Source organism: Thermothielavioides terrestris, chromosome 2, assembly GCF_000226115.1.
Source record: "Thermothielavioides terrestris NRRL 8126 chromosome 2, complete sequence".
Lineage (NCBI taxonomy): Eukaryota > Fungi > Ascomycota > Sordariomycetes > Sordariales > Chaetomiaceae > Thermothielavioides > Thermothielavioides terrestris.
The window spans coordinates 7,302,514-7,327,401 of NC_016458.1; the positions used below are offsets into that span (position 1 = coordinate 7,302,514).

A 24,888-nucleotide genomic window follows, 5' to 3' on the forward strand; every position below is an offset into this window, starting at 1 on the left:
TCTGCGGTGATTACAGTTCACGTCACGTACGCTACGTAAATATCAGGCACGATTTAGGAACTGCTAATACACGGCAGGACAGTGAGCTCTGTCTGCGGCGTACTTCGGTGTCATGACATGTCTCATTGCTAATCCTGTTTTTAATAAGCATGCTTCTCTTCTCTAGGGACTTCTGCCACGCCTATTGCGCCCCCGCTCAGTTGTTCTCGTACTTCAACCCAGCCTCCTGCCTGACAACGCCGTAGATTCCAGCAATGTCGCCCTTCGCTCCGTCGTGCTCCTGCACCTGGGCCAGATGCGCATCCGCCACCTCGACGTTCCTCAGCCGTGTGCCGGAGGCCTCGGCCAAACTAAGTGCATGCCTGGCGTCTTTCCGGGCGAGGTCAACCGGGAACAAGGGGTATGCCATCCGGTGATAGGCCCCGGACTGGATGCGGGTCGAATAAGCCGCATACGGACCGGGGAGGATGTTTTCGACAAAGTCGTGCAGGTACTTGGTCCCGAGCCCGCACTTCTCCGCCAGCACCAGGCCCTCCGAGAGCTGCTCCACCATGTTCAGGATGAACGTGTTTCCTACCAGCTTCAGCTGGAGCGCTCTCTCATACGACTCGCCGCTCATGTCGATGTCGCTGCGGGACATGACACCCTTGAAGTAGGGGCGGGCTCTCTGGACCGACTCCGTCGGGCCTGCCAGCACGCCGACCAGCTGTCCGATCTCGGCCATGGCGGGCGCGCCAAAGACAGGGCCGGCAACGAACTCGGCGCCGCGGTCATGGAAGGTCTTGGCAAGGCGTGTGGTGGTCTCTGGGTGGATGGTGGAGCACTCGACAATGAGCTTGCCTTTGACGTCGCCCGCTTTGAGGATCTCGTCTGCTACAGCCTCTACGACGTCGTCCTTGGCGAGTATGGTGAATATGATGTCGGCCCTGGCAACGCCCGCAGCGATCGAGTCTACGACCTCGGTCTTCCCTGAGGGGAACTTCTCGCTGAACTCGAGAGAGCGCTGCTTGGTGCGGTTGTAGAGGAGGAGCGGCTGCTCAAAGTCCCCCTTTTCCACGATATTTTTGCACATCCCCTGCCAGACGCGTTAGATATACGCTGCTTCTGACGCTTGTCACCCTGCACTTACCCGGCCCATGTTCCCCAGGCCAATCCATAGGATTCTCGGAGCCATGATGGTCGATGGGGCCTGGATCTCTATCTAGGTTTGACTGATATCGAGCAGGTGAACGGGATATTGCGAGTGTTTAAACGGCTCAGGTAAGTGGTTCAAGCGTCGCCCAGTTTGGTTGACGAGGGCCGGGTTGACGAGGGCCGTTGTGTGAGGATTCCAGGTCGTCGATTTATATCCTGCGTTGGCAGTGTCGGCGCTCTCGCGGGAAAACGCTTTCCCTTTCTTGAGGGCTTACAATTGCCGCCAGTGCAATGTACACCTCAAGTCGGATGCACCTGCCCTGATGGTGGAATCTTCGCGCTTCTATCCGGGACATGCTTACCTAATCCTACAATCGGATTTACTTTCATGTTTTATTTACCCCCTACGCTAGGCAGTAAAGCCAGTTTACATCTGGACATGCTCGATGATCGCTCTTCAACAAGCAGGGTTCCCATAGTTAATCCGTATTTCCAAGCACTGGGTTGCGGGGCAGCCGAATCACCGCTGCGGGGTCGTCGCTGCGCACTCAGGCTTTGGATCCCATTACAGCAATGCGACGCATTGACCAAGCAATAGGTCGTCTCAACGTCTCCAGGACTGGAAGCCTGGACGGAAGAGAGGTTGGCGACCACAATGACAGGCAACACACACAGCCCCTCCATGATAATCGGTCCTCCTGTGCCTCTGGATTCATCAACTTGAACAGGCTGGGGAAGATGGATATCGGGTTCCACTTTCACCTTCGGGTTCACTAACAGAGTTATCTGATGATCTCATAGCTTCGTTGAATGAGCCAGGGGTTGCGTTGTTAGTGTACGGATTAACCCGGGCGGATTTCTCGTTTTGACTCACTCACGATCACCGCCTTCGCACACGACGCATCACCTGGAAAAACCAGGCCGTAATCGCCTTCATGATGACCGTCGTCTTCGCCTGATCCTAGTGGTTAGCTTGGTCTCCTCGCAAAGGAGCTCCGGGAAAGTCACCTTGGCATTCCCGGAATCGCTCAAAGAAAAGCATGTTTGCCCGAGGCGGTGGCTTGTGGAAGAAGACGGCTTCCGGGATCGCCCAAGTAAGACACGTATCGAGGGAACGCTCTCCCTTTTGCTACGTGGGATAATCAGAACTAACGGTCAACCAGTCTTCCATTCGTCGAGACAATGGGGCCAGACGCTACTACTCGTCAATGGCCGAGAGTGGCACCCGGCCTGGAAGCGTCGGCGTGGGTGTGGCCGAGAACCATCACCCCTCGTCCGTGGACGCAAAGCAGAAGAGAGAATCGGACAGGGTTGGCGGCGTCACCTCCCACATCAACAGCGCCTTGCTGACTCCCCGTAGCAATTCCTGATCTCGGTGCTCGAATCAGCCGCCACTAAGCGCGACGCCAAGGCATATCTCCAAACTTTCGGTTCGTCCCCAGGTTCGGGGCCGAAAAGTACGCCCGCTTTCACTACACTCCTGGATGACGGGCCGCAGGGCCTGAGCGGCTTCCCTCGCTTAGTCCAGGGACCCGTCAGGGTACCCCTAGCCGACGCTGTCGAGGTGCCGCATATCGCCATCGTCAAGCTTGGGGAGCCCGAGACGTGGGACGATGCGCTCCTCGATGGTGTTGCTAAAACGCTCATGCAACTGCGGGATCTGGGTCTGCGGAGCGTCATCGTTCTTGACTGCAATCTCGACGAGAGAAAGGGCTTGCGCTGGCAGGAGCTCGTGTCGCGGCAGACCGACCGCGTCATCCGAGCCATTCGTCGACACGGCTCGCCAGGTGCGGAAGTGGCAGCCTCGGGCATATGGAGGAAGAAGAAGAATGGGTCGCCGCCCAAGATTTCTTCGGTTGGTGCTCTGGCTACGGACCTCTTCGTTGGGTTTGGGCCAGCGTTCACCAGTCCACTCAAGCACGGCCACATTATTGTGGTACCGCCTGGTGCATTGGATGAGGAGGCGCTGATGTACACAGCGGCCGATGCGAACGAGATCGTCGTTGCTTTGACAAATTTCTTCGCAGGCCTCCAGTTCGATTCGCGTTCAGGCGCGGAAGGGAACTCCGAAAACACCTCCGAAGGCCGTCCTGTGCGGAAAGCTTTGGTGGACAGGATTATTGTTATCGACCCCTTTGGAGGGATTCCAGCGAACAGTCGCGGAGACGGCGCTCGAGTCTTTGTCAACCTGGAAGAGGAATTCGACATCCTGCAAACTGCTCTCGCTGCTCATGTGCAGACTGGCCCGCCTATGACCACTGCAGGTTTGATAGGCAATCCCACTCCGAAGCACACGGAGCACCTCAGACTCGTCCAGCGTACGCTGGCCATTCTTCCATCGACCGCCTCGGCAGTGATAACCAGTCCGGCCGAGGCGGCAAACCTACGATTCTCAGCCGCCCAGGTGGATCCGACCAATGTTGGGCAGTTCGCCGGCGAGGTCAAGACCAGGAGGTGGCAGAACCCGCTGATCCACAACCTCCTCACCGACAGGCCTATTTATTCGGCCTCCTTACCCATCGGCAAGATTAAGCCCTCCGGTCGCGGCACCGAAGTCACGCCGCCGCGCATGCCGACCACTACCTTGGTGAAAAGGGGCCTGCCTGTGACTATCTTCCCTGACCCGCGCTCTGGTCGCTGGCAGCCGCCGAAACCAGGAACACCGCGGCTTAGACTCACCGACACGTGCATCGATTTGCCACGGCTCGTCCACCTCATCAACGACTCGTTCAACCGCAAGCTCGACGTCGAGCACTACCTCCGCCGGGTCGAGGACAGTCTGGCGGGCATCATCATCGCGGGCGAGTACGAGGGAGGCGCGATACTGACATGGGAGCGGCCCTTTGGCATGGACGAAGAGACGGCGTACAACGCCGGTCGGCTCGTCCCGTATCTGGACAAGTTTGCCGTGCTCAAGAAGAGGCAGGGAGCCGGCGGCGTGGCGGACATCGTCTTCAACGCCATGGTGCGTGACTGTTTCCCGCGGGGCGTGTGCTGGCGGAGCAGGAAGGACAACCCGGTGAATAAGTGGTATTTTGAGCGGTCGTGCGGCGCGAGGAAGCTGCCGGATAGCAACTGGGCCATGTTCTGGACGACGCCCGAGGCCGCGACGAGCGAGCAGCTCATGAGAGACTACGAGGATGTGTGTAGGAATGTGGTGCCCTCATGGGAAGACATGAAGCCCGCAGATTAGGCTTCGTGGTGCACTGTTGACTGTGACTGGCGTCACCAACCGCACTCGAGCAACTAGGCGAGTATACGTGCACGCGGGGCGGATGGTGGAAAAGGACTGGGCGGAAGGGTTTGTAATTGAGCTACCTGTCTCATTCAGTGGGTTCATTACCCAACATGCACGGATGCACGAAGATTTATTGAATGTCTCATCTGCGACCTCGTCCATTCAGGTCAGTTGAAGATGTCCCAGGCAACATTCCGTAAGGAGTTGCAGAGGGCTGAACAACCTGGAACCCAGGCCGGGCAGGCAGTGCCCTGTGAGTTGCCTGACGAAACGAAAGCAGGCAGCCCAGGTCATGGATGACGGGAAGCCTCCTCCAATCACACAAGGGCTTCAGTACTGGCGGACGTTGGCGGGGCGCGTCAGCAGTGGGGCTGGGCCTGTGCTTGGCGGCCCCCTAACAACGGCCCTGCAACGCTCCCAAAAGCTTGGTTCTCTTTATCAACAACAACCGGTTTCCAGGTGCTGACCGACAATACCATTCTGTGCAAAGTACTCGATCGCGCGCGGGTTCCCAAGTTGTCTCCCGTTATTGCCAACATGGACGCATTCAAGGGTCTCGGGAAAAGTCTCAGGTAGAGATCTCCAGAAACTGCGAAGCCGACCCCCGTCACGGTCGGTCGAGGAAGCGTTGACGCGGACGATGGCTGACGTTCAACCGCAGCTCTCTGGGCGGGCAGATTACGCCGTTTGCCTCGCGCACCTTCCAGTACACCAAGGAGCAATTGGGTCAGGCCGATGACAAGGTTCGCGACATGAGTGATGGTGGCTTTGCGAGTCGGGATGATGGCTAATGTCGATGGAAACTGGCAGACTCAGCTCCCTCCCGACTACATCGACCTGGAGAAGCGGGTCGATGCGCTGAAGGCGGTGCATCAGAAGATGCTTTCCGTGACGTAAGCCAACTGCGCGCCTGCCCCAAGTCTCGCAGCTTCCTCTGACATTCTTTTTCTTAATTAAACAGTTCGCAATACTCGCACGAGGCTTATGACTACCCGCCCAACATCAAGGAGACCTTCCAGGACCTGGGCCGCACCGTTAGCGAGAAGGTTACGCTCCTGTCGAATGCCACGTCGCCCGCCGAGGCGCAGGCGGCCCTGACGGCGCCGCCGTCTGCCAAGCCCCAGCCCAAGACATTCCACCACGCGATCGCGCGCGCGTCGCTGGCCAGCAGCCAGACGCTGCACCAGCAGCACACGGGCGCGGGCGAGGACCCGCTGGCGACGGCGCTCGAGAAGTACGCGCTGGCGATGGAGCGCGTGGGCGAGGCGCGCCTGGCGCAGGACGCGCAGATCCAGAGCCGCTTCCTGGCCGGCTGGAACACCACGCTCAACACCAACATCCTGTTCGCGACGCGCGCCCGCAAGGCCGTCGAGAAGGCCCGCCTCACGCTGGACGCCGTCAAGGCCCGCGTCAAGGGCACTACCTGGAAGCTGGGCGGCCCCTCGCACCGCGCTGAGACGCACGACGAGCACGAGCTGAGCCCCGAGGCGCAGGAGGAGATCGAGAAGGCCGAGGACGAGTTCGTCACGCAGACGGAGGAGGCGGTCGGGGTGATGAAGAATGTAGGACCCCCCTGCTGACTGTTTCTACCTGGCGGTGCCATGCGGCTGACCTTGTTTCCCTTTCTCCCTCAGGTTCTCGACTCCCCGGAGCCGCTGCGCAACCTGGCCGAGCTGATCGCGGCGCAAATGGAGTTCCACAAGAAGGCCCACGAGATTCTGAGCGAGCTTGCGCCCGTCATCGACGGGCTGCAGGTCGAACAGGAGGCAAGTCGTGCTTCGGCCTACGCTTTGCACTGAGAAGGGAGGGGGGACAAAACGACGGGAGAGCACTGTGCTGACACAAAGTGCCGTTGTGCCCTTTCTCCAGGCGAGCTATCGCAAGAGCCGAGAGAGCGCCTCCTAAGCGGGCCAAGGTAAAAAGCGCAGTGCCGGCTCGGAATGGGCTCTTCGCACAAGAGAGAGTGGGCCCTTCTCCGACGGGACATGGCAGGCTGACCTTGCCTGGGGTTGGTGTGTTGGATTTGTTGGGGAGAGCTCTGGACAGCGCCAGCCCCTGCGGGGCAAGGCGGTTTAGGCAAGCTGTGCTGTCTCTCTCGTTGACAAGGGCTGCTCAGTTGAACGCGCAATTGGTTTTCTTTTCTCCCCGTGTCTGGCTTTTCGTCTTTGTCATGGGTTTCAGTTGTGTATTTTGGGGATCGTATTGCTGCCGTTATATTCTCATTTTCGAAGTATAGATGCAAGTTTGAACCGGATCCGAGGTTGAACCAGCCCCACCATGCATTCCTGTCTCTGTATCCCGTATCGTTCGCGGCGATGCGAGGGCTGGCACCCTTGCCACCTTTGCTGGATCATGACCATGGCGCCGTTGTGTCTTGAGCGAGTCCCCGTGGTAATCGGAGAGGCCTGCCCGGAACCATAGGTGGTGCAGTCCGACATTCGCTGTATCGTCTTGTTCGGGCGTGTGGCTCAGTTGGTAGAGCGTTCGCTTAGCATTATGCCTTCCTGGTGTATGCGAAAGGTCCTGGGTTCGATTCCCAGCTCGTCCAATTCACTTTTGTCTGTCCTCTCTCCGTCGGGGAGATGGCGGTTGTTATTTTGCTTAAATCTTCGTTGTGAGACGGTGATGCCATGTGGGAAGGTGGTCAGCGCTTAGCAGTCACACGCGTAGGCACCAAGTGCCACGTCAAAGAATCCGGTTCTGGTTTCGGTGCGTTCCAACATTGCATATGTGTCAGCGATACGCACCTAGAGTAGCTTGTAATGTAAGGTAATTACCGGTACGCTTCCGGCCCCGCTTTAGCCTCATGCAGGTTGCCCAGTCATCCAATCACGGCCTCTGCTCCAATAGCTATCCAAACGGGCGTCATTGTCGCGCTCGCCTCAAAGCTTCGCCGAGTTCCAGGTGCCACACCTCCATCGGCCAGCTCCCCCAACCCAGCAGCAACGCAGATCGGCGCTGGGACGCACGCATAGACTGCGAAGATGGTGAGATTGCGCCCATCCCGGGATTAATCCCAATTGTCGAGCTACTGACCTCTGTTTCGGCTTTGGCTTTGTTAGCTGCCCCTCGGACTCCTGAACGCGGCGCAAGGCCACCCCATGCTGGTCGAGCTCAAGAACGGCGAGACGCTCAACGGCCACCTCGTGCTGTGCGATACGTGGATGAACTTGACGCTGCGCGAAGTGGTGCAGACGAGTCCGGTGTGTCCTCGGCCCATCATGTCTTGGGGGAGGGCCGGGCGGTTGCTGACGCGGGATGCGTGGCTAGGAGGGCGACAGATTTATGCGGCTGCCGGAAGTTTATGTTAAGGGGAATAATGTGGGTGATGTCTTTCCGTCTTGCATTCTGCGGGCGCTGGTTTGGTGGGCTGGTACGGTTGCTGACTTCCGTCGCGCTGGGTAGATCAAGTACCTGCGGGTGCCGGACGAGATCATCGACATTGTCAAGGAGCAGCAGAGTCAACAAAGCGGCTACCGTGGTGGACGTGGCGGGCAAGGGAGAGGAGACCACGCGGGGAGAGGCGGGGATAGGGGGCGTGGCGGAAGAGGACGTGGAGGCGGGCGGGGTGGAAGAGGAGGCCGGGGGTCATGAACATGAGCCTAGGCGCGGTTGTGGTGATGCTCGGCGGAGAAGTCCGGCTATGGATGTTGGACTGTGGACTCTGCGGGAGGAAGACGGCGACATCCTAGTCCCAGATTATCACGGCGTCTTGGAGGCCTTTCGCAACTTGGCTACGCAGCTCTGCGGGACGCTGGAGCGACTGGTTTGCAAGCTGGCCCTCCTGCGAAGTGATGCCACGACGGCCTGGGACTCCCGCAAGCTTGGTGGGCCAACTGCAGTTTGCTTTTCACCGGCAAACCGATCTTTCTCAGTAAAGAACCAAGAGTGAAGAACGACGCGATGTACGCGTTGGTTCATCATGCAGGCCGTCCCTACACTCCAGATGACCACGTGACCTGGCACTGAGGGTTCCATCAGCTGTTTGCGCGGGCGTTGCCGTCTTGGCAGTGCTACCAGGGAGCACCCAGGAGCCCGCAGTGTCTCAACTGACTGCGTTAGCGTGAGTTAGTTACCGCCTTTCGAAATGGTTTCCTCTGGCAGAATCTAACCCCTGCCATTACACAGCAGTTTCCCTGCTGCCCAGACATCATCGAGCGCAGCACGCCCCAGCACACCACGCATCCCAATGACTCCCTAGGTAGCCTGACCTGACCGGAGCGCCTCCTAATACGCACTGCGTGTTGCCCGCAGAAAAAGAAAACGAAAAGCTGGCTTCCTGGAGCTGAAAATTCCTGGGAAGGAGTTGAGAGCATGCGCAGAGTCTGCAGTGTTGCAACCAGTCTCACTTGAGCCTTCCAGTCCAGTCAAGATTCCAACCAGTTGTTGGCCCGCCTGTCTCACGGCGGCAATGCGCGCCTATGTTGATGCGCTCTTGCGGGCCCTATGTCCTTCCGTAGATGCGACTCTCCTGTCCGCGGCGAGTCGTGTCCGGGTGCCTCGTGGTCAGGACGGCGTTGGGTCGCCCCGAAGACACTGCGCCCGTCGGGTCCGCCCCGTGCACACCAGCACTTCGACAAGGGGACAGCCACCCCAGCCGACCCAAATTGAGCAGTTCGTTGCGCTTGAGGGGTTGCAGCCGGGAAACCCCGGAGCAGCGCGCTCGCGAGATGCAGACGCCGTTGTCTCTCGAGACCCCTCTGCGGCGTGGGCTTCGCAGCAGCAGCAGCCGCCGCGAGCACCGGCCGGAGACACCCAGCCTCGGCCAAATCCACACCGTTTGATAGAGGCCAAGCGCCGCAAGCTGAAAGCCGGCACTGTGCCAAGGGAAGTGCCACTCCCGCCGCTTCCTCCTGGCTTGGGCTTCCCAGGGGAAGCATCGAAGAGTGGCATCGAACCAGGTTTAGGCCTTGATTCCGAGACAAGGGAGACTCCTGGGCCAGAGCCGGAACCAAACGTGGCGGCTCTCAAGCCATCAGACAGAACTCCACTGACTGCACCGGAGCTCTGCGAGCTGTCTGATGTCCCGGCGTCCAGGCTCGACAGCACCCCCACGCCCGTCATATACCAGGCACTGCACCTCTTGCCTAGTCGCCAGGGACAAGGCGGCAGGATAAGGCACCTTGTCCGGTACCTCGTCGAACAGCGTGGTGAGCCGCCCAGTGTGTCCCTGTATGAAGCGCTCGTCGTCGCAAACTTCGACACAGCGACTGGTTCGGCAAGCGAGTTGAGGGATATGTTGCTGGAGATGAAGAAGGCAGGCGTGCAACCGTCTCGGAGCTTCTATCACCGCGCCCTGCAGGTATGTACCATGTCCTCATGACAGGGGGACGGTGTCCCCTTGGCTTCTGTGTGGCCGTTTGGCTGACCATCCCACAGCTGCTTGCGATCCACCCGGACTATCTGTCCCGAAATACCATCCTACGGGACTTGAAGGACAGGGGGATGGAGTTGAATGACAGCGGAAAGTGCAGCGTTGCCTTGGGGTTGCTACGCGACGGCCAGAACGAGATGGCCCTGGACTACTGGGATGAACTGTGCCGCGACAAAACCGACATACCCGATTGGGTGTTTGAGATCTTCGTCTACGTTCTCACCGCGCGTGGCTTTGTGGACGAAGCGCTGCAGGTGTTCCGCCAGCGCCTGGACAAGGTACCGGTTCCTCTTCGCACCTGGTTCTACCTCCTAGAGGAATGCAGCAGGAGCCTGCACTATGAAGGAACCACCTTCATATGGGAGAAGATGGTGCAGCCAGGGACGCTGCATCCGGCCGACGGGATCTGCCTCAACGTGCTGAACACGGCGTCGCGCCATGGAGACCCGGCGCTGGCTACCGCCGTCATCCAACTCCTCTCCGACCGCGGCGTGAAGCTAGGCCTCCACCACTACGAGCCACTGCTCGAAAGCTATGTGCACGTCGGCGACCTAGAGAACGCATTTCGGGTGCTCTGCATCATGGCAGGCGCGGGGGTCCAACCGGACCAGTCGAGCACGCGCTCCATCTATGCGATGCTCAAAGGCTCGCCCGAACGCGTAAAGGGAGCGGTCAGCATCCTGGAAAAGTTGCACAAGGAGCACGAGCTCCCAGCGGTAGCGCTCAACGTGCTGCTAGAAGTCCTCGCCGAGACGGGAGACATGGCCCGAACGCTCGACACGTACCGCCAGGTCTGCGACCTCTGCCGGTCGGGGCCCAACCAGCAGACCTTCGACATCCTTCTGGGGCAGGACTGCCGGAGCGCCGACGCGGTGTTCCTCATCTCCGAGATGGACCGCTTCTCCATCAGGCCGTCGGCACCGATCCTCGACAGCCTGATTTACAGCTTCGCTCTCGACGGCAACCTCGATGTGGCGATGCTCTACCTGACCGAAATGAACCGCTTGGCCGGGTCGTCGAGCTGGCTGAGCAGACGCACCTTCCTCACGGTACTGCTGCGCTGCTACAAGGAGAATGACCCGCGGCTGCCGATGCTGCTGGAGGAGGCCAAGAGGAGATGGGCCGATATCGAAGAGGAGTTCGCCAGCCGCGTGACCGAGATTCGCCGTCGTGAGTGAGGTACATGTTACACGTGGCATGGGGGTTGTTGGGCCGGCTCGGTCATGCCATGCTCGAGCTGAGGGATGTAACGGAAACAAGGATACATATCTCCATCCCGTTGTTCACCTTGGCGAGTGGGTATGTGCTTGTCCACTCGGCCCTACACCCAGCATGAAAAGTTTCCAACAGCCATCCATATCGCCGACATTGAACGGACCCGTCCCCCGTTTCCCGTAGGGTCGCATTCCGCTAAAACAGAACATCCCCCGCCATGTCCGAGACACCACGGAAACGACGAGGACTACTTCTACACCGCCGCCGTCCTCGATGGTGTCACCGCCGTGACGCCCTGTCGGCCCGCCAACCGTGGTAGCATCAACGTAGGCCTCCTTCTCCACTATGACAGCGGCCGCCACGCCAGCCTCGGACAGGTCAGGTCCGCCTGGACACGCTGCAACATGCTGCTGTCACTCTCTGTCGACTCGGCCGCTGGGCAGGGGCAGATGTGGCTCCGTTTTTGTCCTGTCGCTTGATGGCTGCCCCCCCAACGAGGATGCCATCGAGTTTGAGACACCGCCGCCGGCAGAGCACGCCGCTGGGCTGGAGTACTTCTCCGTTGCCTGGCACGGAACGTTGGAGTGATGGTTTTTCTATAGGCAGTGCCGGCTGTGGCACGACCAGCGGTCGAGTCCGCCGACGGATCATCCGGACTGGAAAAGGAGTGGATAGGTACCAGATAGTTTCCTATCTTGAAGTCTACTTTGTACTGCTAGGACGTTCCCTGCCTCTTGTCGAGGTGAGGTCTATAAAAAGAGCGTTAGTGCCGGCTGGCACACAACCGAGCATACTTTGCCGGAACACACCCTCACCCCGTCCACCCAATCCCCCTTAACGCACCATGGTATACTGTGTATACGGTGGGAGCCTTTTCGCAGCCCGCCTTGCCCGCCTTCCATGAACATGATCAGCATCGGGGCACGCGGAGCCGAGGAAAAGCAAATCCCTCTTCGCCTACTTGTCGCTCCCTCCCGGAGCTTTGAACCCCCGGGGGGCAAATTGGGCTCGTAAATGCCAAGATTGCCTCATGCTGCACGACACAGATTGCTGCATCTGCTGCAACGGTTCCTCTGCTACCTACCTATGCTCCATAGCGGAACCCCCGGTCTTGGCCCTCTGCAGGAGTCCGGCTTGGCAATTGCTTGACTTGACTACAACCGAGTCAATCCGTGTTTCCGCAGTGGACGTTGTGCGACCCCCAACGGATATTAGTTAGGTGGTTAGTGTGACAGGCTCCCAATAGCGGTCGCCGATCCTGAATTGGGGGTGTTCTGCCCCTGGAGCTTGTGGGTAGAAAGGGCTGGGTAGGTGTCCATGATGCAACGCAATCGGGATATAAAGCTGTTTTTGAGCTGGTGCTGTTCGGTCTTGGAGGAACCACCGGCGTGGCAGCTGAAAGAGGACTCTGAAAATATCCGCCCCCGGCTTGCCATTGGTAGCTCCTGATGAGCGGTTAAGGAGCGTGTACCGAATCTACTCCTGCGTAGGCGGTTAGGCAGGAATCTGCTAGCTGGAGTAATTCCGTGTCTGAGTACCGCTGATCTGCAGGTAGTGAATAAGTGAATCTATCGTGCCGTGCGTGTGTGAACTGGGAGGCGAGGGGTAAGAACCTGGGGTGGGGTTAACGATGCCGGGAGCAGCCGCGCTGAAGCCGAATACCTTGTTAGTGGTAAGCCGCGGGTCTTACATGCCTTAGTTGAGGGCTGCTGCAAGATATCATGGACGACAGGATGCTCCAACACCCTTTCGGTCAGCTGGACGTGGATTGCGGGAAGAACACTGCCGACAGCGCTCTTGACCTGGTGGATGTGGAAGATATTTCTCCTCGGACACATCACCCGTCCGTGGGAGAGCGTCAACAAGTCGCGGATGTTTCGCTCCTGGCATTTGCGGATGGGTCCTGCGGTTGAACAGACTTTCGGCATCGTCTTTGGCGCAAGCAGTCCCACAATAACAAGGGAACGGCCCGTTGCCGTGGGGTAAGATCGTTCCCGGACCGGCTGTCGGTGATCGATGGAGGGGCGGGTAGCAGTAAACACGCGTCCAATCTCAGCCCCCTGTTGAGCACGGCTAGCTGCCGTAGTTGCAACGTAGCCGTAGTAGGAGCAGCGATGGTAGCATGCCTGGTCCTAAGTCGAGCGGCAGCCGGTGTGGGCAGGTAACATTGGCTGTGATCGACGTGAAAAGAGCGGAGGCAACGCGTTCGGTGCCAACGCTGTGACCTATGATATGTCCGATTATGGCATCAATGGCGGCACGGGAGTAGGAGCTGTATGAGTAGCAGCGAGGTCCTGCACGAGTGAGCAGAATTTGAGTGGCCGTGAGGGCTGTGCGACTATCGGGAAGTGTTGTCGGTATGAGATAGACTCCGACTTTTGCGGGCGGCTGTAGCTGCTGCAACTGCGGCGTCCTCCGTGCTTCCCCAGGGACTCACTAAGAATGGTCAAGAGAACATGGATGGCACAACTAGCCTATGCAAGTCCTGGCAGCTTCGATGCTGCTTCAGATCGCGAACCGCCCGCCATCGTGCTTGTTGCAACCTAGGTCTCCAGTCCAAGTCTGAAGGACGACAACTCGGTCAAGGCGGCGTTATTCCCGGCGGCTATCAAGAGGAGGCGGCAACGTGGCTGAACAAGTGCCGTGACTTGCCTTCCCAGCTGTCTCTAAGTAATTGCTGCATGTCCTTGAGTCCATTGACATCTGAGAGCCGACCAAGGTTGCATTGTCCGTCGGCAGGCCGACAGAGAACGTGGAGAGTTACAGAGTCCATGTTGGATCATAGTTCAGGACAAAGGCAAGCGGAGGGAGGCTGCGTGGTCGGCGAGGAAGCGACCCTACTTGAAGAAGTTGGAGTTGCGCGATTTCTTCATCTGGGCTTACCAATCGCCAGTCGTCAGGTATCGGTTCTGAGACAGAGCAGCGGCATTTCGAGGAATCCCGATCCTGCGTCTTGATCGAAACGAAAACGCGGTGCGTACCGAGCAAGCAGACGACGGCAGCGGGGAGGGAAGTACTCGAAAACCAAGGTCTCCCAGTGTCTTCGAGCAACCATTGGTCGTCATAACGTTATTGAGGTAGCTGCCTGGCCTTGATAAGGCGCCGGCCCGTTACAAGCTCCCGAAGGTCTTATTGGACGGATGCTGCTTGCCTTAGTCGGCCATGCAAGTGACAAGTGATGGACTGCACTTCCAGGTTGAGTGTCATGGGCATGCCCGCCCCTTGTCGAAGCAAGCTGCTATGAATGCAGCTAACGAAACTTTGGCCTCGAGGTATTTGCATTGTTGCGCACCTTTCCCCAGGCTGGCCCCCACGCCGCAACCCACTAACCTTCGGTGGTAAGTAATGGCAGCTCTTGGCAGCAGCCGTCCCTCACGCTTGGCTCCTGACACACCTTATCAGTGGCTTGGCTGTTCACGTCCAAACCACCGAAGTCAACGGTTTCAGCGGGAACGGAAGCTCGTGTCATTCATTGAGCTATAACATCCCGAAGTGTATGGTAATTTTCACCACGTGGTTTGAGCTGATGAGCCGCTGCTGGCCACTTACACACAGGTCAGAGAGGTAGGAGAGAGAAATTGTTAGTTCTCTGGGCGGTCCCTTCGTGGGCCGCCGTCAACACAAACCCGGCATTCCTCCACGCGACAACGCCCGCCTTATCTCTCGCGATGATCCGGAGGGGTATGCGCCTTATCTCTGCGCATTTCCCGCCAGCCAGTGGGATCCTGCATTGCTGGGAACCGTCTCTGTCCCGACTTGTCTGTGCAGGTTGAGCTGCGAGCTGCTTGTCGAGGTTGCCACCCATGCCACCATGCCGCCATGTCGGAGCGCCGCAGTTCCACCACCCGGCGAAGGGCAATTCTGAAAACCGCGCTCACCCCGCCTTTTGCCTTCTCCCGAGTCGGATCCAGGCCGCCGTGGGAAAGCCGGGCCAACACGTCGAACCCCATCAATTGTCCCTCGCACGACTCACTCTACACGGTAGTTCTTCGCCTGACCAATGCGATTGCCGCTGCCGATGGGTGGCGAGCGTAACCGGCCGGCTGAATCCACAAAAAACTGCCTCTTCGCGGCGTCTCGTTGGCGTTTTATAATGTTAACCCACAGTTCCGCACGGGCCTTGACGAACTGAGGCGTCACCTATGTAGGTACCAAGAAATGTCGGTCGATTGATCGTTCGAGCCTCTTTTACCTTGTTCCAGCTTCCAGGTCTATCCTCGTCGCTCGCGCCTCTCACGCGAACAGAGGGAATTGTGACTAACATTGCCTCTCCCGGCCCCAACACTAGACCGTGCAAGTGGGCCACCCAAGGCCCAGCGTCGCGCCCCTTCAGCCAACCCAGAAACAGCCAATTCGTCCGGCGATCGCCCCGCAGTCCCCAACATCTGCTGGTAGGCTGGGCTTCTGACTTCATTCATCCACAACCTGCAAGGGCAGGACGCGTTCGGAAAACCCATCGCCAGCCCGCCTCGAACCTCCGGCATCGCGGGCTTTCCGCAATCTGCGCCGAACCTGCCGTGAGCTCGTCGTGTCCACCGCCGCGGCAATGGCTGGCCCCGACACATCCTCGGTCTCGCAGGCGCCGCCGGGCGGACCGGACGGCCACAGCGCCGCCACGTTTACCGAGCCGTCGGCGCCGTCGCCGTCCAAGAAGAAACCACGGCGTGGTGCTGAGCCCGCCAACCAGAAGCGGAGATGCGTGAGCACGGCATGCATCGCCTGTCGCAAGCGAAAATCCAAGTGCGACGGCGCCGTGCCGAGCTGTGCGGCGTGCGCCAGCGTCTACGGCACCGAGTGCGTCTACGACCCGAACTCGGACCACCGTCGGAAGGGCGTATACCGCGAAAAGACGGATATCATGAAGGCGCAGAGTTCGACGCTCCAGATCCTGATCGAGGCCATCCTGAATGCCGCCGAGGAGGACGTGCCGGCCATCGTGCACAAGATCCGCAACTGCAACAGCCTCGACGCCGTGGCCGAATCCATCCTCAAGAAAGAGCTGTCCGAGAACGAAGACGATGGCAGCGGGGACGGGGACGCCGGTCGTATGGACGAAGAATACACCACTGCCAACCAGCCCGTCGAGGGCGAGAGGGAACTTGCCCGCAAGATGGGCGAGCTGCGCCTGGAGAACGGCACTCTTCGCTACATCGGCGGCACGTCTCACCTGATTTACCTGGGGGATGCGGCGGACGCTCCCGACGAGCCGGAATCCAAAAGCGTTGTCTTATCCAGCGAGGACCCGACCATCAGCTGGACTGATGTCACCAAGGACCCGCAATTGATTGTCCATCTCATCAACATGTACTTCACTTGGCACTATCCTTACTTCGCCACTCTCTCCAAATCCCTTTTCTACAGGGACTTCCTCAAGGGGAAGCCACGGACGCAACCGAGATCCACCGTGTACTGCTCACCGTTGCTGGTCAACGCCATGTTAGCCCTCGGCTGTCACTTCACCAGCGTGGCGGGCGCCTTTGCTGTGCCCGGGGACAGCAAGACAAAGGGCGACCATTTCTTTGCCGAGGCGAAGCGGTTGATAGTGGAGAACGACGAGTACGCCCGGCCCCGGCTCACGACGGTGCAGGCCCTGGCGCTCATGTCGGTCCGCGAAGCCGGCTGTGGCCGGGAGGCCAACGGGTGGGTGTACAGCGGCATGAGCTTTCGCATGGCGCAGGACATCGGGCTCAACCTGAACCTCGGAGCGGCGCAGAAGGACCAGGGCGCGCTCGACGAGCAAGAGGTCGACGCTCGCCGGATCACGTTCTGGGGCTGTTTCCTATTCGATAAGTGCTGGTCCAACTACCTCGGCCGCTTGCCCCAGCTTCCCAAGAACACGTACAATGTCCCCAAATACGACGTCTTCCCGGACGAGGATGCCGAGTCGTGGTCGCCGTACACGGACAGCGGGTTTGACCCATCATGCAAGCAGCCTTCAAGGACAAGGGCGGTCGGCCTGCACCTCAGCACGCTGTGCGATATTAGCAGCGACCTGCTGTTGTTTTTCTACCACCCCAACCACATCGGACGGTCCAGTGGCAAGAACGTCGAGCTGAAGAAGCTCAGCGAGCTCCACCGCCGTCTGGAGGAGTGGAAGAAGGGACTGCCGAACGAATTTGAGCCGAAGGACGGCCAGCTGCCCCATGTCATTCTGATGCAGTAAGAATCGACGCCTCCCACCACAAGCCTCCAGACGAACTGGATAGAAAATGCTGACAAAATCAAAAGCATGTTTTTCCATTTACAATACATCCACCTATTCAAGGCCTTTCTTAAATACACCCCAGCAACTTCGCCGTTGCCGGCGCACGTCTCCCCGTGGCGGATGTGCGGCGCGAATGCCGGCGCCATCTCGAAGCTCATGCGCTTGTACAAGAAGCTGTACGACTTGCGGCAGATCTGCAACATCGCCGTGTACATGATACAGACTGCCTGCACGATACACATCCTGCACTTGCCCGAAAAGACAGCCAAGCGGGACATTATCCATGGCGTCAAGCACCTGGAGGAAATCGCTGAGGATTGGCTGTGCGCCCGGCGGGCACTCAGCACTGTGAGCGTGTTGGCGCGGAAGTGGAAGGTCGAGATGCCAGAAGAGGCTGCCCTTGTGCTGCAGCGTGCCGACGAAAAGTACGGGACCGTCAGTGTCTCCGACGTCCCTTCACCAAACCGATCAGTATCCTCTGGCGCGACATCGCCGAAATCGCCGTCAGTTATAGGGCCGGAAAAGTCTACCCCGCCGAACCAGCACAGCAAAACGGCTCCCCAGCCGATGACGCTCGATATGCCGACGTCGACGATGTCTTCGGACGTGCTCAGCAGCTTGACAGCGTCGAGCATGCCGCCGACTTTGCCAAACATCCAGAGCCAGAACGCGCGGCAAATGGGGCAACCCATCACCACTACCTCGTTGCCCATGAACGACCCGCTCTCAACCATCAACTCGTGGGCCGTCTCACCCGTGACGCGGAGTATGCCCAGCTATACGCAGGCTTTTGCGCCTATCCATGCGCATACCAGTATGGCGCCGCAACCGTCATCGCGGTCCGCCCACGGCGCCCGCCAGGTGACTCCCAGCTCCCTCTACGCCATTGACGGGCAGGACTGGTACATCAAGGACGGTGTCAACTGGCAGCAGAACTTCCAGACCTGGGGCCTTGGCGCCGGCGCCAACCGGCAGTCGAATCCGAACGGAAGCAGCAGCAGCGCCGCGAACAGTGGGGTGAACGATCCCTCCATGTTTGTCTTCCAGGGGGTGAACATGAATGATGTGGATCCGGGGTTCGACTCGATGGGCCTGGGCAGCTTGGATCATCTGTCCGGGTTAGACTAGCTAGGTCTACATTTGACCAAAAAAAAGCTGGCGTTCTGCGGATATGGACATGGGGAGGAATGTATCATGAGCTGGGCTCGGTGTTCTGGGTCGGGAAATGCATGGGGCAGGCGCGCTGACTACAGGAGCGGGTCGGGTCGGGATACCATCTCTTGTGTTCGGCTGTGGCAAGTAGGGACGGGATTATGGGCACTGTTTAGACGCATTGTATGTATACTATCGCTATGGAACAGAGTTAGCCGTGAAGTTGTCTATATCAAGACTCCGAACAACGCAAATCTATCCAACTCAACTCAATCAACTTCAACGCAATTTAACGCAATTTGGCCCTGTTGGCAATCAAATATAGCTCTGGATTTGAGTTGATTGAATTGTCTATTTGCTAAGACCGTATACCTCGCTAAGATGCTTCCTAGCCACATCACCAGCCACTATAGCCACTGCCAGCTGCTCTGTTATTTCCCATCTTCTAGGCTTGGCATTGCAAACGGAGCTAGTCCTAAAGACGTACCGCATCACTATACTACGATTTTAACTGAGCCAACCGTGTTATAGCACGTGCGTAAACTGCTATCGAGTAGAAGCCGGCATACTTCTAAGACGGAGTAAGCACCTAGAACCTAGAAGCTTGTATCTATAACGTGCGATATAACGTATATACTCGGAGCCTAGGAACTATAGCTAAAAAGGTAAGTAGTCGCCTACCGAGGCAGAGGAAGATTCCTAATCTTCTAAGGATTAGCCTCTAATTATAATAGAAGACGTATTTAGATAGTGTCGCCTTAGAGACTACAATTACTTGCCCTAGTCACTGCTATAGTACTATTGTACTTCTCTACCTTGAAGTATCTTACTAATAGTACTTAAAGACTTCTATTATAGATTCTAATCTTTCTTCCTCTATTAGCTAAGATACTATTCGTTTATAGTACCTCGACTTAGATACCTATATCCTTATTCTACTTATCGCTATTAATCACTGTTAATTTGCTTATAAATCTAATACAACTTTATAATTCTAAAACAAGGTCTTTTCCTAGCTTTTACTATCTATCTCCTTCACCTCCTAATGTTCTATTGTAAAGAGAGACACTCTCTATAAGGGATCTACTATAGAGGGTATAGGCCTATATTACTTAGCTTTAGGCCTTAAAGGAGCTTAAAGACTAGGAGTAGGAATTACTTTAGTTGTTAAGAATAGGCGAGTCGTCTAGTAAACGGAAGAGGAATAGTGCTAGATTAACCAACGATAGTAAGAATAAAAGGTAGGATCGCTAAGCTATTAAAGTTAAGAACATTATACTATTAGAAGAGAATATTACTTTTCAAAAACGTTAGATTTAGCTTTAAGATCTTTATTAAGCCTTTAAAAGTAACTTTAAACACTTTAAAATAAAAAAGAATTAGATCTTCTTTACTATTAATAAGATAAAGTAAATGCTATATACCTACTAGTATAGCTACTACAATAACTTATTAAAAGAAGAATAAGTAGTAGCAAAGTCGATATAGAGGGTCTTTAAAGACTAGACTACTTTATATATCAAGGACCTTGCTAATAGTTAGTCGGAAATCACTAAGGCTATAGACTAGGCAAAGCAACGAGAGAGCTAGAGCCCTTTGAACTTTTACCAATACCTTAATTCCTTAGAGGCCTAGACTAAGCGCTAAGATAATAAGAAATGGGCTTTCCTATTCTACTCTAAGTTATCGTTATAGATTTAGTTATATATCGACTAATACTTCTTCGAAAAACCTAAGACCTATAAGGCTATAGTTTAGCTAATAACTTAGATTTAGAACATTAAGTAGTGTAATACTTACTAGAGACCTTTGAAAGTCGATCAAGGATCTAGGCGGCCCTTCGATTATAGATAGCGAAGTCGAGGGCAATCTATACGTTAGGATCGTTATAGTTAGCCCTACTTTAACAACGTAGTAGGGAAAGAAAAGTAGAGCTATAACGATAAGAAGATAAAGGATAAGAGTAATAATTCCTTTACCTATTAGACCTATAGCAAGATAGGTTACTTCTTCTACAACTGCCTAGAGAAGCCTAAAGGCGTAGGTAAAGTTAGAGGTATAAGATGTTAAGGCTATAGAGGTACTTGTTATACCCTAAGAACCAAGTATAATGAATTAGGGTGATAGACTGCCTAGACATAGGGACCTAGTTTTTCTATTCGTTTCAGTGCATTGCATTCGTTGCCAGGGGGGTCTAGCCCTCTGATCATATATATTTAAGTGGGCTAAGCCCATCTTCTTTATTATAAAGCAAGACATCAAGTAGTTGTCAATATACGTTCGTAGACACTACGTTGGTAGTTCTCCTTCTTCTAGGAAGGCTGTTAAGCCTCTCCTTTTGTTATCCTACCTCTATCTAGACGATAGGCATTCGAGCTATTGAGCTCTAACTATATTCTTATTGTCTTCTATCTTTTCTACTATATTCTACTAGATGTACCTAAGCTATATATCTTCTTCTTAGAAGATATCCTTCCTACTACTCGATACGTACTATCTTTATCTGTCTAGAGGGGCACTACATTCCTCTAGGAGCTATCTTATACGCCTAGTCCTAGGTATAGTAGAGTAGGTTGGTATAGAGGTTTTACACTATTTCAAATAGGGGCTTAATCAGGGAAGAGCTTAGCTCTATATTTAAACGGGATAGTATAGACTACAAAGTCTTCTAAGATTATAGAACTATACAATGCTATATTGATAGCTATATAACGACGATATAGCCAACTTATTAAGGCTCTAGTATACTAATACTAGTATCTCTAGAAGGCGTAGAAACCTATTGAGGCGTATATATTCTAGAGGTCTATTGAGACCTTGTCCTAGGAGACCTTCCTTTGCCTAGACGGTATAGAGCATCGAAAAGATATCCTATTATCCCTAATACTTCGAAGACCTATTAAGGCTTCGTCATTATTAACGTAGTAGTTATAAAACGCTAACCTAATTGAAAGACAATAGTTCTATTCTCCTAAATAGAGATAAGGGTAGAATTTTCATCAATTGTCATTTTCTTCTCTAGTCTAACTAAACTAGTTATAAAAACGGTTAAGCGTAGTAGCTACTTACGAGCTTCTAAGCTTAGGGCTATACCTTTGCGATACTTAGCTCTTTCTAATAATATATCTAGCACTATTTTATATTAGATATAAGGTTTTAGTATAGACGTTTACTTTTCTTCTTAAGAGCTATACTCTTATCGCTATTACACTAGTTAGGTTTGATATATTAGTTGCTAAGGGTATCTAGGTAATCTATAAAGAACCTATAGTCATCCTTTGAGGCCTTTAGACTATATATTCCAAAAGAACCTAGCTTCTTAAAAGGTTTTCTTCCTCTGGACAGACATCGAAAGAGTCGACATTTCTATAGAAGTATATATATTAGTCTTTTTATAGTTTATCGATATAGTCGTTGCCTTTTTCAAAGACGATAGCTAAACGCCTAATAACTAGACTCTAGCAACATATATATACACTGTCTATAGAAGCTCTAGGAATCCTATCAACCTCTATAACACTATCAATCCTAACACCAACCTCCGAGGGAGAGTCCAAGGACATATCTGTCTTATAGCCTTTCTAAGTCTCTCTGAAGCTAAAGCTCTAAAGAAGATGACTGAGTACATTCTTGCTACTACGCTTAGTACAACCTTTCTAACCCTAGCGAAGGCTAGCCTTTAAAGCCGCTTCTCTAGTCAGAATACTATACAATAGATCGAGACCTTCGAGGAGATATATAAGGCTTATTAGATTACTAATAACAAGACCTATATATATCTATTTAAGCTTTAGTATAATACTACGATCTAGCCTATTATCTGTCACTAGGAGAAAAAAGACTAAAAGACCTAGGCTATTTTCAAGGCTAAGTTCCTAAAGCGCTAGAAAGGCGACGATCCTAAGTAGTATAGTGATAGAGGTTACCTTTATAATCTAATTAAAGGGAGATACTAGCTAGTTAGCAAGGTTATCTACAACTACTTTGAGTTAATCAACTATATATATACTATTGCCTCTACTAAAGTTCGTAAGGAGCTATAGTATATAATCGTTCCAACTATATAATATATACTTGATTAACAGATCTAGGTAGCTCTTAAGGACTACTAGCGTACTCTAAAGAAGGACGACAAGGACTCCATCTATACTACAAAGTAGATAGACTTCCTCGAGTTCGTTTAGGATACTCTTTAAAAGGGTCTTAATATAAGAGACCTCTTCCTTAAGACTTATAAGCGTAAGATCGATCTATAGAAGTACTACTCGCCTTTGGCTACGCCTACTATTAAGACGACTCCTAAGTTATAGAAGCAAGAAAAGGAGAAGCTAAAGAAAGCTCTTATACCTACGCTCAACGATATTAACGATTTAGCTAATTAGCTCTAACATCTATATATCTAGAAGTAGAAGATCGCCAAGTAGTTTAAACAGAAGATCGAGGCCCTCCGTTTATATAGAATCGATTCTACTCCTAATAAGATCGAGGTTCTCCGAAAATATTTCTAATAGCAAAGCTATTTATAGAAGAGATGTATTAGCTTCGTCATTAGCTTATATATTGATAGTCGTCCTCCTAGCTATAGTAGACCTATAAGCTCTAGCTATTACTACTATTGTAGCAACTCTAACTATATAGTCCTCGAGTATATAGAAGCTATAAAAGCTATAGCTATAAGTCTAATATATCGTAAAGGTATAGACTACTGCCTTGGCGATAGGAGTAAAAAGGGCTATACGCTAGCTAAGACGATCACCTTTACAAAGGCAGATATTAATAATATATAAAAGGTTGGCAAGATCGGCTAGCTCGTTCTTATATATATAGCCTATTGCCTATAATATAACAGTTATCCTATATACTAAGTATACTATCGCGAGTATAAGCGCCTAAATAGCTACCTATTCAAGCTAGATATATCCCTAGTACTAAACAAGTACTACCTCTAGTAGCCTAAGCTATATTAGAAGCCTACGACCGTCTAGACAACGATTAATCGTCTTATATACAAAGGGGAGTCTAAACTCACCTCCGCCTTCTATTATATAGCGTCTAATCAGTTGTCGTTTTATATAATCCTATTAGAGGGAGGTTATATCTTAACTTAGAAGGTTGTCCTACGACCTACACTAAAGGCTAACAAATTCCGCTAACTACCTTTTCCTCTCTCCAACTAGACTAAGAGGGAAGCTAAAGAGGAAGCGGACAAGGAAGTAGAGACTATACTTCAAGGTATATCGCCTACTAAACGTCGGTTCGCTAAGGATAAAAGGGAAGACGATATCTAGATAGGTAGTACTCCTATACCTCTAGCAGAGCCTCTTTATATAACTATCTTTAAGAACCTAGCTACAACGAATTATATAAAAAAAGAGGAGCTATAGTCTAAGCTACCTATACCAAAGGTTACTATATTGCCTCTATATATAAAGGATACAATCTATACTACAATACAAGCGAAGACTAGTCTAACCCTTGACGACTTAGTCTATATCTCACCTAAGTACAAGAACGTTCTAATTATATATTTATAGGGCATTTCCGCTAATATCGAGGTTATCGACTATAAGGGGTCTAGTATTCCTAAGCCTAATGGACTAGCTACTATATTGAAAGATATAAAGGTTTATATATAGGCTCTATATACTAATGTAAATACGTTTAGTAGCCCTTGCTCTAGCTAGACGAAGACGGTTCTAGCGATCTTCGGAGTTACTAAGGATAGTATATAGAGTATCTATATAGGAAGCCTCTAAGAGTGTTAGATTTATAAAGATCCGCCTAGAGACGTTGACAATTGTATCTACACCCTGCTCTAGAAGTCTATTTCAACGCTTTTAGTCTTATAGCGTATAGAACTTAGTGTAATAACAAGAGTATAGTCGCTTCCCACTCTATATATCCAATTCGAGAAAGGTCATTATAATAAGTATCTCGCCCTAATCGACTCTAGTTCAAAGTATAACTATATCTCAATAAGCGTTGTCAAGAAGTATATACTGCTATACTAGCCTACTAAGGTCGTTTTAAAGGGTCTTTACAACTTAGCACCATTTTTTAAAGAGACCTAGGTCACTCTTTACCTAGGCGGAGTCGGCATCAACCTTTATTTCTTTGTAACTAAGGACACTACTAGTAGGTATAAAGCAATCCTTAGTATACTATTCGTCAAAGATACTGCTCTAACCTTCAATTACTACGATAGCAACTTAATCACTGTCAATCTACTTATAGAAGGAAAGATAGTCTAGATATATATCATCTCTAAGAAGATTACCTATAACGTGCTAGCCTTATAGCGTCTGCAGATAAGTGTACAATGTTTTATTCAACTACCTTAATGAAGGAAAAAGGAGAAGTATAGGCTATAGTCCCTACGTACAGAGTTTTTCAGGGGCTTGCGAAGTAGGTTTAGACCGACGTTATTCTAGGCGTAAGGCGAGCTAGCTATAGGTCTATCCTAGGGCCGCTACGGATCCTGGGCATAGCCCTATATACCTAGCCCAGGTATAGCCTAGTCTATAATATACCCCCCTTGCCCTATTAGGTAGTTGAACTAGAGTATATATA

The 24,888-nt window shown here is 53.1% G+C and overlaps 7 protein-coding genes and 1 non-coding gene across 8 annotated transcripts; 7 read left to right on the plus strand and 1 right to left on the minus strand.

Annotated features, from left to right (window-relative positions):
- Positions 1–52: 52 nt before the first annotated feature.
- Positions 53–1,474, minus strand: THITE_2115396 (uncharacterized protein). Its single transcript, XM_003653168.1, has one exon. The coding sequence runs from the start codon at positions 1,070–1,072 to the stop codon at positions 197–199; it is 876 nt and encodes a 291-aa protein (XP_003653216.1). The 5' UTR covers positions 1,073–1,474; the 3' UTR covers positions 53–196.
- A 204-nt stretch (positions 1,475–1,678) lies between these two features.
- THITE_2115397 (uncharacterized protein) lies at positions 1,679–4,722 on the plus strand. The gene is made up of 3 exons (XM_003653169.1): positions 1,679–2,228; positions 2,298–2,444; positions 2,495–4,722. The coding sequence occupies exons 1-3, from the start codon at positions 2,175–2,177 to the stop codon at positions 4,325–4,327; spliced, it is 2,034 nt and encodes a 677-aa protein (XP_003653217.1). The 5' UTR covers positions 1,679–2,174; the 3' UTR covers positions 4,328–4,722.
- A 122-nt stretch (positions 4,723–4,844) lies between these two features.
- THITE_2170419 (uncharacterized protein) lies at positions 4,845–6,640 on the plus strand. The gene is made up of 6 exons (XM_003653170.1): positions 4,845–4,944; positions 5,034–5,115; positions 5,183–5,265; positions 5,334–5,934; positions 6,007–6,138; positions 6,242–6,640. Exons 1-6 carry the CDS (start codon positions 4,910–4,912, stop codon positions 6,275–6,277), a joined length of 969 nt encoding a protein of 322 aa, XP_003653218.1. The 5' UTR covers positions 4,845–4,909; the 3' UTR covers positions 6,278–6,640.
- Positions 6,641–6,829: 189 nt separating this feature from the next.
- On the plus strand, positions 6,830–6,920 carry THITE_t54. Its single transcript has one exon. It is a non-coding gene; the product is annotated as a tRNA-Ala (tRNA).
- A 151-nt stretch (positions 6,921–7,071) lies between these two features.
- THITE_2115403 (uncharacterized protein) lies at positions 7,072–8,495 on the plus strand. Its single transcript, XM_003653171.1, has 4 exons — positions 7,072–7,359; positions 7,435–7,575; positions 7,643–7,693; positions 7,778–8,495. The coding sequence occupies exons 1-4, from the start codon at positions 7,357–7,359 to the stop codon at positions 7,964–7,966; spliced, it is 384 nt and encodes a 127-aa protein (XP_003653219.1). The 5' UTR covers positions 7,072–7,356; the 3' UTR covers positions 7,967–8,495.
- Position 8,496: 1 nt separating this feature from the next.
- THITE_2115406 (uncharacterized protein) lies at positions 8,497–11,182 on the plus strand. The gene is made up of 2 exons (XM_003653172.1): positions 8,497–9,674; positions 9,752–11,182. The coding sequence occupies exons 1-2, from the start codon at positions 8,784–8,786 to the stop codon at positions 10,922–10,924; spliced, it is 2,064 nt and encodes a 687-aa protein (XP_003653220.1). The 5' UTR covers positions 8,497–8,783; the 3' UTR covers positions 10,925–11,182.
- A 1,409-nt stretch (positions 11,183–12,591) lies between these two features.
- THITE_110267 (uncharacterized protein) lies at positions 12,592–13,595 on the plus strand (the record flags this gene model as incomplete). The annotated part of the gene is made up of 5 exons (XM_003653173.1): positions 12,592–12,633; positions 12,780–12,943; positions 13,059–13,122; positions 13,152–13,226; positions 13,509–13,595. 5 exons carry the CDS (start codon positions 12,592–12,594, stop codon positions 13,593–13,595), a joined length of 432 nt encoding a protein of 143 aa, XP_003653221.1.
- Positions 13,596–14,958: 1,363 nt separating this feature from the next.
- On the plus strand, positions 14,959–18,638 carry THITE_2115412 (uncharacterized protein). Its single transcript, XM_003653174.1, has 3 exons — positions 14,959–15,105; positions 15,250–17,120; positions 17,190–18,638. Exons 2-3 carry the CDS (start codon positions 15,508–15,510, stop codon positions 18,292–18,294), a joined length of 2,718 nt encoding a protein of 905 aa, XP_003653222.1. The 5' UTR covers positions 14,959–15,105; positions 15,250–15,507; the 3' UTR covers positions 18,295–18,638.
- The last annotated feature ends 6,250 nt before the right edge of the window (positions 18,639–24,888 follow it).